General features: G+C 45.8%; 1 protein-coding gene across 1 annotated transcript in view; it reads right to left on the minus strand.

Moving 5' to 3' along the window:
• CDH3 (cadherin 3) overlaps nt 1-12,933 on the minus strand; it is a 39,413-nt gene that overhangs the window by 9,439 nt on the left and 17,041 nt on the right. The window contains exons 3-11 of the mRNA XM_019756686.2: nt 9,142-9,227; nt 7,784-7,909; nt 7,390-7,545; nt 7,154-7,298; nt 5,713-5,888; nt 4,926-5,054; nt 3,842-4,027; nt 823-1,064; nt 284-429 (exon numbers count right to left, since the gene is read on the minus strand). Of these exons, the coding sequence (XP_019612245.2) occupies nt 284-429; nt 823-1,064; nt 3,842-4,027; nt 4,926-5,054; nt 5,713-5,888; nt 7,154-7,298; nt 7,390-7,545; nt 7,784-7,909; nt 9,142-9,227 (1,392 nt within the window). The remainder of the gene's footprint in view (nt 1-283; nt 430-822; nt 1,065-3,841; nt 4,028-4,925; nt 5,055-5,712; nt 5,889-7,153; nt 7,299-7,389; nt 7,546-7,783; nt 7,910-9,141; nt 9,228-12,933) is intronic.

A 12,933-nucleotide genomic window follows, 5' to 3' on the forward strand; every position in this document is an offset into this window, starting at 1 on the left:
GGCCCATTTGGGCCTCCATGAACCACAAACTTAGTTTGAAAGAAATCTTCAAGATATTTCCTAACTCCTGGGTTTTAGGGAAATCAGAATCATGGCCAGCCACCCTAGGACGAGTCTTTAAAAGACTCCTCTGAAAGAACCCTTTGACCCTCCAGATTGGTTTGCTGACAGTTCCCCTCCGCCCGCCCCCACACACACCATACCCTGCCTCTGGGGGGGACATGCTGTGTCAGTGACCTGGGAACCGTGAGGGCCCATGTGGAGGGGGTGGGAGGAGGCTCACCATCGTCCGTGGCCAAGACGGTGACTTCGTAGATATTGTTCTTCACATACTGTTCATCCTCGCGGTCTAAGACCCCCACAGCAGTGACCTGCCCACTGTCTGCGTCCATCGCTAGCCACCCTGCCGGGTCTCTCAGGATGTGGTAGCTGGAATAGAAACGTTGAGAAGAGTCACATCCAGAATGCTCAGAATTCTGGTGTCATCATTCAAAGACTCCCCATGCCAACTGGCAGGCGGTGTCATGGGACTTGGGGCTCCTAAGCTGAATCATGTGGAAAATGCATCTTACCCCTAAATGGGGACCTGAGCAGCAGGTGGGGGGCCAGCAGGGATATGTGAGAGGGAACAAGAGCACCCGCCCCTAAAACCCCTACTGAGTCTTCAGCCTTGGGGAGGGTAGGAAGGGGAGGCCCTGTGCAGGGGGGTTTTTAAAACACTTAACAATCTTTACGGTAATCAGAACAAACACCAGCCATAAGAAACCACCCCGCCAACAGTACCGGCACATTTCGCTGAATCTGACGTGAGCTCCTGCGTACCTGATCTTCTGACTGCCCCGGTCAGGGTCCTGTGCAGTATAGGTGCAGACAGACTCCCCGGGGGAGATGCCTTCCTGGACCTCGATGCCTTTGGAGGGTGGGACGAACACAGGCGCCTCATTCACATCCTGTACATGGACCACAACGGTGGCTGTGGAAGTTGGGAGCTTCACCACAAACAAAGCATCATTGGTCACTTTAACATACAGGGTGTACTGGGATTTGGCTTCAAAATCCAAGCCCTAGGAGAGAAGAGGAAGGAGGATCTGAGTCACTGGTTTTTGTGAGGAGGCCCCTGCAGTGCTGTGATGTCAGAAGGGAGGGCCCCCAGTGAGGGGCGCAAGGCTCCCACCAGCAACAATGCTGCCCCCTCCCTGTCCCATAAAGCCTCCTGCACTTCCTGAGTGGACACCCTGTGGGGCCTCTCAGACCACTCCAAAGGCAACTAGACTAGTAAGCCCTAGAACTGGTTCCCATTGGGGTGGTGATGCCTCCTGGTGGTGTTGCAGAAACTTGTGGCGGCATTTCTAGTTGTCATAATGACTGGGGATGCCACTGGCATTTATAGGCTGGGGCAGGGACACAAAGAATTGTCTCATAGCCCACGTGACTTGCCAACATCCCCTTGGATGTTCACGTATTCATGGGTGTGAATAATTACAGTCTAGAACATGTTTTACACGTAAACCAAGTTTTTGGTGGGGTTTTAATATATACTGAATATTCTAGGAATGGAATTTCTGAGGGGAGCCTGTAGTTCCACTTGTTCAGGCCTTTTCCAAGAGTTGTTTATTTGTTGTTCTGGAAAAACACCAACACCACTTGTGGTACGAGTCATACGAGGTCTGACAATTAAGTTCGTGAACTTTCCACCGTGTGCTTACATTGGCACCACTGTACAAACAGCTCAGTAAAGTTTTATAACCTTGGTATATCAGTGTTTCATAACTGTGTTCGTGTCGATGTGTGGTGGTATCTTGTTGAGTGGCATTCATTATTGTTACATGCTTTTGTGTGCCGTCACGAGAATGTCTGAGCTTGAATTAGAACAACAAACAAACACTAAATTTCTTGTTGAACTTGCAAGTGTGGAAGTGAAATCAGGGACATGTTAGTCCAAGTTTACGGGGATAATGCCATGAAGAAAATGACAGTGCACAAATGGATTAAACATTTTTCTGAGTGGAGAGAATGTGTCACTGATGAAGAGAGGTCAGGATGGCCAGTAGCAAGCAGAACTGACGAAAACATTGCAAAAATTCATTGAATTGTGCGTCAAAATTGTCAGCTGATTGTGAGAAGCATAGCAGACCAAGTAAACATCAACAGAGAAACAGGAAAATCTTAACTGAAAATCTTGGCATGAGAAAGCTGTGTGCAAAACTGGTCCCAAGAGGCCGGCCCGGTGGCTCAGGCGGTTAGAGCTCCATGCTCCTAACTTTGAAGGCTGCCAGTTCGATTCCCACATGGGCCAGTGGGCTCTCAACCACAAGGTTGCCGGTTCAATTCCTCAAGTCCCGCAAGGGATGGTGGGCTGTGCCCCTGCAACTAGCAACAGCAACTGGACCTGGAGCTGAGCTGCGCCCTCCACAACTAAGATTGAAAGGACAACAACTTGACTTGGAAAAAAGCCCTGGAAGTACACACTGTTCCCCAATAAAGTCCTGTTCCACTTCCGCAATAAAATCTTTAAAAAAAAAAAAACTGGTCCCGAAGGAGCTCTTGCATCACAACAATGCACCAGCTCACACGGCACTGTATGTGAGGGAGTTTTTAGCCAGTAAACAAATAACTGTGTTGGAACATCCTCCCTAGTCACCTGATCTGGCCCCCAATAACTTCTTTCTATAATCAAAGATAAAGGAAATATTGAAAGGAAGACATTTTGATGATATCCAGGACATCAAGGGTAGTACGACGACAGTTCTGATGGCCATTCCAGAAAAAGAGTTCCAAAATTGCTTTGAAGGGTGGACTAGGCACTGAGGATAGTGCATAGCTTCCCAAGAGGAGTACTTTGAAGGTGACCATAGTGATATTCAGCAATGAGGTATGCAGCACTTTTTCTAGGATGAGTTCGCGAACTTAATTGTCACACCTCATACAGTATCCACCACATTTGGATGACTCTACAAAGACATGCAAGTAACTGACTACTTCCTTATGTTTTCTAGTGTTAGTTGTGCCCAAAAGTTTACATACAGAAATAAATTTATTATCGGTAACTTTTCCTATAAAATTCTTATTTTAGTTAGGGAATTCTATTGTTCTAGAAAGTCATGTAAGTTATAAATGAAAATCATTTCACAATGTAAAAGGGGCATTAAAGCTTTTGTTGGAAGAAGGGGACAGTCTTTAAAGTATTTTATAAAACCCTGCTCCTCAAACCAGGCCATTCTTCATAATAAACCAGGAGGTAAAATAAATCAAAGAAAGATTAGTCCCATCTTTTTTTTTTTTTTTATGGGGTAACAGTGTGTTTCTTCAGGGCCCATCAGCTCCAAGTCTTTGTCCTTCAATCTAGTTGTGGAGGGCACAGCTCAGCTCCAAGTCCAGTCACCGTTTTTAATCTTAGTTGTAGGGGGCGCAGCCCACCATCCCATGCAGGAATTGAACTGGCAACCTTGTTGTTAAGAGCTCCCTCTCTAACCAACTGAGCCAACGGCTGCCCCTCTGGAAGCTCAGTGGCAGCTCGTTGTCTTCAATCTAGCTGAGGAGGGCGCAGCTCACTGGCCCATGTGGGAATTGCCACCAGACACTGAGATCTGGGAGGAGGGGCTCCACTGATCCACTTCAGTTCGATCAGTGCCTCTTACCTACTTTATGAACCGCTTCCTTGGGTAAGATTTAGTTTGAACAAAGGAATTCTGCAACACAAAAGGGATGGGAAAGTGTTGGGAGCCACTGGCCTGGTGCACTCTCTGGTGAAGGGTCCAAGATATGTGTCCCAAGGCAGGTGGTGCCTCCCTGTCCTGGAGGCTGCAGGAGTGGCTCTCACCTAAAGCCCAAACTGACTCACCTTCTTCGTTGTCAGAATACCCTGGTTACTCTCAGAGTCGGTGGTGATGTTAAAATGGTCCCCGTCGTCACCTTCCAGGATGTGGTAGACGGCGCGCCATGCTGGTGAGTTGAGGGTGTCCGCATCCGTCACTGTCAACCTCTGCACCTCGTGGCCCACCACGTTCTCAGGCACAGAGGCCTCGTACTGTCAGTGTGGGAAGCATAGCGCAGTCAGAGCGGAGAGACTGGGTACCCTGAGAGGCTGTTCCCCTCTTCACCTGCTGTAAATATTCCATCCAACTCTAGGGAAGCCGCCGCATGCCTCTCACCCTTTCCGGGACTGCCCAGCTCAATTTTCAGTGTTTCAGGACACACACCCATGCAGGGTGCCCTCCCTGAGAATCAGCCTCATGGCTGCTGGGACTGACCACTATAGTCTTGGGCCTGCTTTCCTTACACCCAGTAGCCTAATGCTCCAAGCATGTCATTGGTCTGGGTACCAACCCCCAGCAGGTGCAGCCACCTATCTAGTTGAGATAAGAAGGTAGCAAGAAGGGCTAGGTGCCTGATTGCCCTGGGGCACTGACTTGGAACTTTTCTGGAAGTTCTGGAACAGATGGCAAAGACTGAGAAATCAGGTGCTGAGAGCAAATTTTAATGAGGCCTAAATAATGTTCGGCAGCCAGAGTTGCCTAAAGATAGTAGGGGAGTAGGTGTCATCTTGACTAGCACCACGTCCTCTGTCACCAGAGGCGTAAAAGCATTCAGTGAGGAAAGGTGGGCAGGTAGAGGTGCAAAGTAAATTGGAAGTTTTCTTATCATCAAAGATTTTCCTATCCAGCACTTATTATGTACCAGGGATTGTGTTATATGGATTATTTCATTTAAAAGTCAGAACAATGAAGCAGGTATTATCATTATCCTCATTCCACAGATTAAGAAATGGGGCACAGAGAGGTTAGGTAGTTTGCTTAAGGTCACACAGCTAGTAAGTGGTGGGACTGGGACCTGAAGCAGTGTAGGCTGGTTCTGGAGTTTCATTAGAAAGGAAAACCCCAGTCCTTCATCGTCTGATGAGGTAAAAAGGAAGGAAGGAGCATTACCTTCTGGGGATCAAACATGGGAGCATTATCATTGGCATCGAGGATTTCCACTATGGCCACTGCCGTGGTGGTGGAGCCGTCCCCATCCATGTCTGTAGCCTGGATGGTCAGTGTGTATTCGGGGGCTTTCTGGTGAGAAAAGGAGAGTGGAAGGCCACTGTGAGTTCAGTCTGAGGGTCCCTCAGCCTGGGCTTTTGGAGGCACAGCCTTGGGAGAATGTGGAGGGAGGAGACTATCCTTCTCACAAATTTCTCTTGACTCCCTGACCCACTGCTGACCCATTTCCTAAAAGAACAGAAGCAAAAGGTGGAGGGGGAGGGGAACTGCAGGACCAAACAGAATTCCTGGGCCTGTTGGGTGTAGCTTGGGCAATGCCCCTGAGCCTGGTCGCACACAGAATGGGAGCTTTGAGCAGGGATTTAGTCAAAGGTATTAATTAGGGAACAGGAGGCAACTCCAATATCCATGGAGCTAATTCTACTTTGTGGCACACAAGGGACAAATCTGGGCCATGTGCATACTAAGTGAGCCGTTCCGAGAGGAAATGAGAAAACCTACAGAAAATATCAAACGTCTGCATTTTACAGCTGCCTCCTCAGCCTTAACGAGATTGTTTGGCAGCGTGCCACTGGCCCAAGGGAGCTGAGGGACACCAACATGGGAACGTAACAGCAGCCATTGCCAGCTGACTTGGGTCCCCACTGCCGGGGGTGGGGGCAGGGGCAGGGGCCTCTGCTCCATCAGGCCCCCGCCTGGGCAGGCAGCACTTTCCCTCAGGGCCACTCACCTCCCGGTCCAGGCCACTGGAGATGACGCTGATGGTGCCTGTGCTCCGGTGGATGGTGAACATGAGCTCATGCGGGTCCTTCGGCTCCTGGCTATGGATGGAGTAAGCAACCACCCCATTGTAGGTGTTGATGGCATCGTCCTCATCTGTGGCTGTCACCTGCATCACAGAAGTGCCTGGAGGGGGAGAAGGGGTGAGTGAGCCCCCTTCCCTCACAGCTCTAACTCCAGCCTTGCCCACTTCTGAACTCTGAGACTCCCTGCTCATCAGCTTGGACCCATCTTCCACTTTGTGACACAGACTGGTGGTTAGTGCCCATTTTCCATTTTCCCCTTCTTTCTCGGAGACATAATCCTCATAATCATTTTAGGCTGGGTACAGGCTCACCTGGAACAAAGACTATTCCCCATCCCTTCTCGCAGCGAGCTGTGGCCATGACAGTAAATTCTGACAAATGAGACACACAACTTTGGGGGAAGTGGTTTTCCAAGTATGGGGCTTATTCTTCCCACCTTCTTCCTAGATGTAATGTCTAGAGCTCCAGCAGCAACCACGAGGTAATCTTGGGAATCAAGCCAAAACAGCAGAGCAACGAGACAGAAGGAGTCTAGGTCTCCAGCACTTTAAAGTACTATTCCAGCCTGGCCTGACCACTGACCACCTCGGTAAGAATATAAGGGGGGGAAAAAGCTTTTATCTTGTTTGAGGTACTGTTTTTCTTTTGGGAATTTCTGTTATTGGCAGTTTAATCACACTTCTGTATGTGTACTGTCCACAACTCAGAGAGGAAGGAGGAAGAGGAACCCCTTCCCATAGCACGTGTTTGAGACATTGATTAATATGTACCTATTTTCCTAGTGTTCTGCTGGCCCTTCCCACCCTCTTCTCCAGTCCTGGCAATTTATTTTCCGCTCACCAATAAATCATGTTCCAACACCTCTCAGCCTCTCCTGCTTTTCTTGCAGCTGCCATTTCCCAGAGAATCTCGAGTGAGGTGCTTCACATCATGTAACAGTATGTGTGCTGTTTCTAATCTCCACAATTCTTTAAGGTTGATATTATTACCATTTTCAGATGTGCAGATTGAGGCTCAGAGGTTAAGAACTTGTCTAGGGTCACAGCAGGTAAAATCAAGAGGCAAAATCAAGATTCAAATCTAGATCTTTGCAGCTCCAAAACTAGTGGTACCCAAACCTGGTTGATCATCTGAGGCTTCTGGTAAATTTTCAAATAATCAGATTTCAGATCTCTACTCCAGCATCATTCTTACTCAGGGATTTTGGGGTGGAGTTGGCGGGAATCTGGACTTTATATAAGACCCTAGGTGACCTGTTGCACAGCCAAGGAAGTCTGGTGTGGAGGGTTCTTCCAGCCTTTAAGAGTCCAGGAGGTTCCCGAAGTTAGCTGTCTTCTATAGCTGTCCCCTCCCCAGTCCTCTTACCGGGTAGTACGCCCTCCAAGACACTCCCTCTGAAGACATCCTGGGTGAACTTGGGCTTGTGGTCATTCTGGTCTGTCACAATGATGGAGATGTTCATGGGCTCTTCCACTGAGGCACCATTCTCTGACACAGCGTGGCCAAAGAGCTGTGGGTACAGATGTCTGGGGTCAGCCTGACGCCACCCTCCCCATCAGGCCCTGGGGCCCTGCTTCTCTTTGGATGCTCAAGTTACTTGCCTCATACTTGGCAATCTTCTCCCGGTCCAGTGGCACCTTCAATAGCAACCAGCCTGTTTCTTTCTCTATGGCAAAGACATCCTCAGGGGGGCTGTCTGCCCCAGGCCCTGTGATGCTGTAGAAAATCTTGGTGCCTCTGTCCTTATTAGATTTGAGCTGGAAGCAAAAGAAAATGGCAGCTGACAAAGGGATAAATATCTAAATATCTCATGATTGCAGCAAAGAACCCTCCATGGGGAGGAGTGGAGAGGCAATGCCTTATCAGAAACTGCTTCCATAGAGAGGTTTTCCTCTGTAGGCCCCAGTGCTCAGTAGAAAGAAACCTCCTATTCAGGCTTTTAGATGAGGGTCCCTGTAGCCACCAATGACTCCTAGGGAGGAGACACACTCATACCTGATTCAGCCTCTGGGGGAAGGGACCCTTGCCATTCTCAGGGATAGATATTGGCGGGACCACCCATTCTCTCTTGCGTCTTCGTAAGATACGTTTGGAGGAGTAAATCTTTAATGCCTTCCTTTCCTGCAAGGAGAGAAGATCTCTTAACCCAGATACCCAAAACAACTGGAATATACTTAACATCCTCTCATCTACAGGAGTTAAGGATGAGGAGAGACCTAGATGAATCTATTGCAAAAGAAAACTTGGAATAATCTAAGCATTCCCTTACAGAGGAGGACCAATTAAATATTCTGTAGTACATCTATCTAGTGGAATACTATGCAGATCTAAAAATGAGGACTAAGGAAGCTCTCTGTGCTGACACGGAAAGACCTTTGATATATACTGTTAAATGAAAAGAATAAGGTAATAGCTTAATAGTTAGTATTTTATGTAACAAACACTTGCATAGTGCTTATTATGTGCCAGGCATGATTCGATCTTTTGTGTAAAAAGGTGAAAAAATAAACCATATATTCATATTTGCTTATACATAGACAAAGTCTGGTGGGATACAGAAGAAACTAATAATGGTGGTTTTCTGTGGGAAGGGATAGGCAGTGTACATATATATATATATATATATATATATATATATATATATATATACACACACACACACACACACACATACATATATATATATATACATACATACATATATATATTCAAAAAGAAGGTACAGACATGTGAATAGTACAAGTATGTTAGCTTTTGCATAAAAGGAGGTAAGAGAGTATATTTTTGTATTTGTATATATATAAAATATAAAAAAATACATAACACATATATAATTAAACTCCAGAAGGAAAGAAACTGATAATAGTGATTATCTGTATTTTCTCTTGGAGGGGTGGAAAGGGTATTAGGCAGATGAAGAAAAACAAGGGGAGATTATTCACTGCTTAACTTTTAAATATTTTTCTTATTTTTGAACCATGTAGATATCAGCTATTCAAAAAATTAAAAGAAACAGAGATGTGTGGCCAAGTGCCTCAGGCCCATCTTCCCAGAGGCTCATGGGACTGGCAGTCCTGTGTTGGAATTTCCTTCACTTGAGGTTTACCCAGATGCCGGAAAGGAGAGGTGCCAGAGGGAATCCAAGGTACAAGGGCATTGGACCATTACTCACAAGGTAGCTCTCTGCCGCCCCTACTGGGCAGCTGCAAGCACTACACAGCTTACATCAGTACCACACCCACAGCTGTGGGCAACTGAAAGCTAACACTGCCTCCTTTGAAGGGATAAGGTGGCAGTCTCCGCGTGCATGACAAACGTCTTTCTTCCATCCTGCAATGGACATGGTGTCTTACCTGGACTGTTCTGTCATTCAGCACAGTGAAGTCATCGTCAGTGCTAAGCAGGGCCAACTCTTGCCCAGGGCAACCCACAAAAAGTCCTGTGGGAAAGGAGAAAGAGTATTAGGAAGTCCGGGAAGGTTCCCAGGGGAAACAAGCCCACAGGCCCCTGCAGAAGGAGACTTCGCTTACTTCCTCTGAGCAGCAGTGTGACTAAATACGAGTGTCAGACTGGGCTTCCAAGTGTGATCTCTAAAGGGAGGACCACTCTGGGTCAGTTTGTGGGCCACATCCCTTTCTTTGTTCATTAGGCCAGAACACCAAGATCATAGACAGAGTGACATTAGCCCCCGGTAGTCTCATGAGACACAGGGGTGATCTAGGGTCACAGCTGGAGGCAAAAGACTTTTAGCATCTACATATAAAAACCAGGAGTCTACCTACATGCTGCTACATGGTCAGCACACAGATTCTCTGGACCACCTCTGCTTGTTTCAGTTTGTCACACCCCTTCGGAAGACCCCTGCTTGGCCACCTTTTAAACAAGCATTCTGAATTAATAACCACCACTCACCAAGCCAGAGACTGGGCCCATTTCATCCTTACAACTATCCTACGAAGGTAGGTGTTAGCCCCTTTGCAAAGATGAGAACACTGAGGTTCAGAGGCCAGGCTGGCCCGACACCGAGCACTCACAACGCGTGTTCCTCCCCGGCCTTCCTGTGGCCAAAGCATGCAATCAGGGAACCTGCCAGGGGCCACACCGGGCTGACCAGCACCACTGACCCAGCGGGTCCCCCCTGCTGGCCCAGACACCAGTGCCCATCGTTGCCCTAGGCTGTGCTGTGCCATGGAAATAGCAGGGGAAGGTCTCCCAACTGCCCTTTTTAGAAAACCTGTCCTTTAGTCTCAGATAACTGTGATGAAGTTTATTTCTAAAAACACTTCCTAAGCATAAGGATAACAAATGAGGTTTTTTTAACTACAAAAGTAAGGTGAACAGGATCAAGTATTCAAACAGTACATGAGTACAGCATTTAAAAAAGTAGAATTCCAAAGGATTAGTATCCAGAATATATAAAGAACTCCTAAAGAATGTGAAAGGACATTTTTCCAAGGAAGATATACAAAGGGCCCTAGCATATGAAAAGACGCTCAGTATCATTAGTCATTAGGGAAATGCAAATCAAAATCACAATGAGATACCTCTTCACACCTTCTAGGATGGCCATTATAAAAAACCCCACACAAATGGAGGAAATAAAATATGTGCTGGCAAGGTGTGCAAAAAATTAGAACCCTCATGCATTGGGAATGTGAAATGGTACAGCCACTGTGAAAAAGTCTGGAGGTTCCTCAAAAGGTAAGCATAGAAAATGACCACTTGATCCAGCAATTTCACTTCTAGGTGTACGAGATACCCAAAATAATTGCCAGCAGATACTTGTACACAAATTTTCATAGCATCATTATTCGCAACAGCCAAAAGGTAGAAACAATCCAAGTATCCATTAAGAGATGAACAAACAAAACGTGGTTTACACAGGCAACAGAATATTATTCAGCCTTTGAAAGGAATACAGTTCTGATACATATTACAATATGATGAACCTTGAAAACATTACGTTAAGTGAAATAAGCCAGTCACAAAAGGACAAATACTATATGATTCTGCTTATATGAGGTACCTAGGATAGTCAAATTAACAGAGAAAGTAGGATAGAGGTTAGTAGGGGCTGTGCTGGAGAGAAGTTGTTGTTTAATGGGCACAGAGTTTCTGTTTGGGATGGTGCAAAAGTTCTGGAGCTGGATGGTGATGGCTGCACAACATTATGAATGCGTTAATACCACAGAACTGTTTACTTTAAAAGCGTTAAAATGGTCAATTTTATGTTACATTATTTTATCTCAATTGAAAAAAAAAAAAGCAGAAGTCTGACGTGGGAGTGTAAAATGGGACATTTGGAGAACCTATTGGGCAGTATTAACTGAAGTTCAATACACACATTCCCAAAGACCCGGCAATTCCAATTTGAGGTATAGACCCAACAAAAATACACCGACCAAAAGACATGTATTATAATTTTCATAGCAGCACTGTTTATAATAGACAAAAACTGGAAACAGCCCAAATCTGAGGTTGAAGGGATAGAAACATTGTGGTATAGTCACACAATGAAATGCATCAACTACGAGGATGTGTGACAACACGGATGAACCTTACAAATATATGGCTGCATAACAGAAACCAGATACAAAACGGGACTTATGCATGATTCCATTGACATAAAGTTTAAAAACAGGCAAATTAAGCTAGGCAAAATAAGTTAAGACATTGGCCATCATTTGGGGAAAGGGGTTAGTGAATGGAAGGGGGCAAAAGGCGGCTTAAAAGCATACAGACTGCCTTCCACTCCCCAGAGCTCAGTGCCAGCTCCAGAGAACCCAAGGGCTCACAGGATCCCTTGTAGGAAGGCTGGAATGTGCTGGTGAGAAAGAGAAGATTGCTTAGAAACCAGTCCTGCCTTCTTGATCACATCCCCACTGAGGAGTCCTGGGCTGTGACATGCTCGGCCAGTGGGAGGAAGGGAAAGAGGGATCTAGGCCTAATTCAGCCCCAGAGGGTCCCAGGGGTCAGGGAGATCCCCAGGGAGACCCGACCCTTTACTTCCAACACATGGCTTTGTAGTCTCTTCTGAGGAATCTTGCTGTGCTTTAGGGCTAAAAGGACCAGGAATGACATGTGGCAAAGATTAAATCATCTTAACATAGGACAAGAGTTACTATATGGAGCACTCCATGGAGTATTGATCCAGTTACGCAAAATAATATTTATAGTAGAGTTTTAAAATTATCTAGCAAAATTCTTAGTTTACAATGCAGTAAAACAAAGTAAGCAGAATGTAGAACTCCATATGTAGCATATGTAACTAAGCACAGAAAAAAGACTGGAAGGAAATCCATTTTCCCAATGATTGGGGTTACCAAAAATTTTTTTTCATTTCCCTTTCCTTCTTTCTTTCTTTATGGTAGGTCCAAATTTTCTCTTAACAGGAATTGTACCCTCCCTCCCCAAACTCGTATGTTGAAGTCCTAACCCCCAGTACCTCAGAATTGGAGATAGGGGTGATTAAGTTAAAGAGGTCATTAGGGTGGGCCCTAACCGAGTCTGAGTAGTGTTCCTATAAAAGGAGAAAATTTGGACTCAGACAGTTACAGAGGGAAGACTATGTAAAGACACAGGGAGAAGACAGTCATCTACAAGCTGAGAGAGGCCTAGAAAGAAACTAACTCTGCTAAACACCTTGATCTTAGACTTCTAGCCTCCAGAATTGTGAGAAAATACATTTATGTTGTTTTAAGCCCCTCAGTACGTGTTACTTTGTTACAGCAGTCTTAAACTAATACAACACACATCAATTTCAAGTCTGGAATCCTTCCCCTCATGAATTATTAACAGCGAACATTTTCATACTTCCTTATTTAATCTTCACCAAGCACCCCATGGAGTAGATTTTAATGTCAGTTTTCTAGACTGGGAAATTGAGAGGTTAAACAAATTAAACTCTCAAATCACAAACCTAGGAAAAGGAAGAGCTAGAAGTGGTACCCAGACTGTCCCCTGCGTGAGTCATTTTCTTAACCACTATGGTTATGTTGTCTTTCTGATATATCCCAGAGTTTGTTTTCTTACCTCCACCCACCTCCCATTACCTGTTCTCTTTCTCCATCTAAGGACACAGCAAGGGTTGATTTTTAGATATCCAGAGAGGCAGCATATTTGGAAAAAAGCACTAGACTTGGGGA

This window comes from Rhinolophus sinicus, linkage group LG11 (assembly GCF_036562045.2).
Source record: "Rhinolophus sinicus isolate RSC01 linkage group LG11, ASM3656204v1, whole genome shotgun sequence".
Taxonomy (NCBI): Eukaryota; Metazoa; Chordata; class Mammalia; order Chiroptera; family Rhinolophidae; genus Rhinolophus; species Rhinolophus sinicus.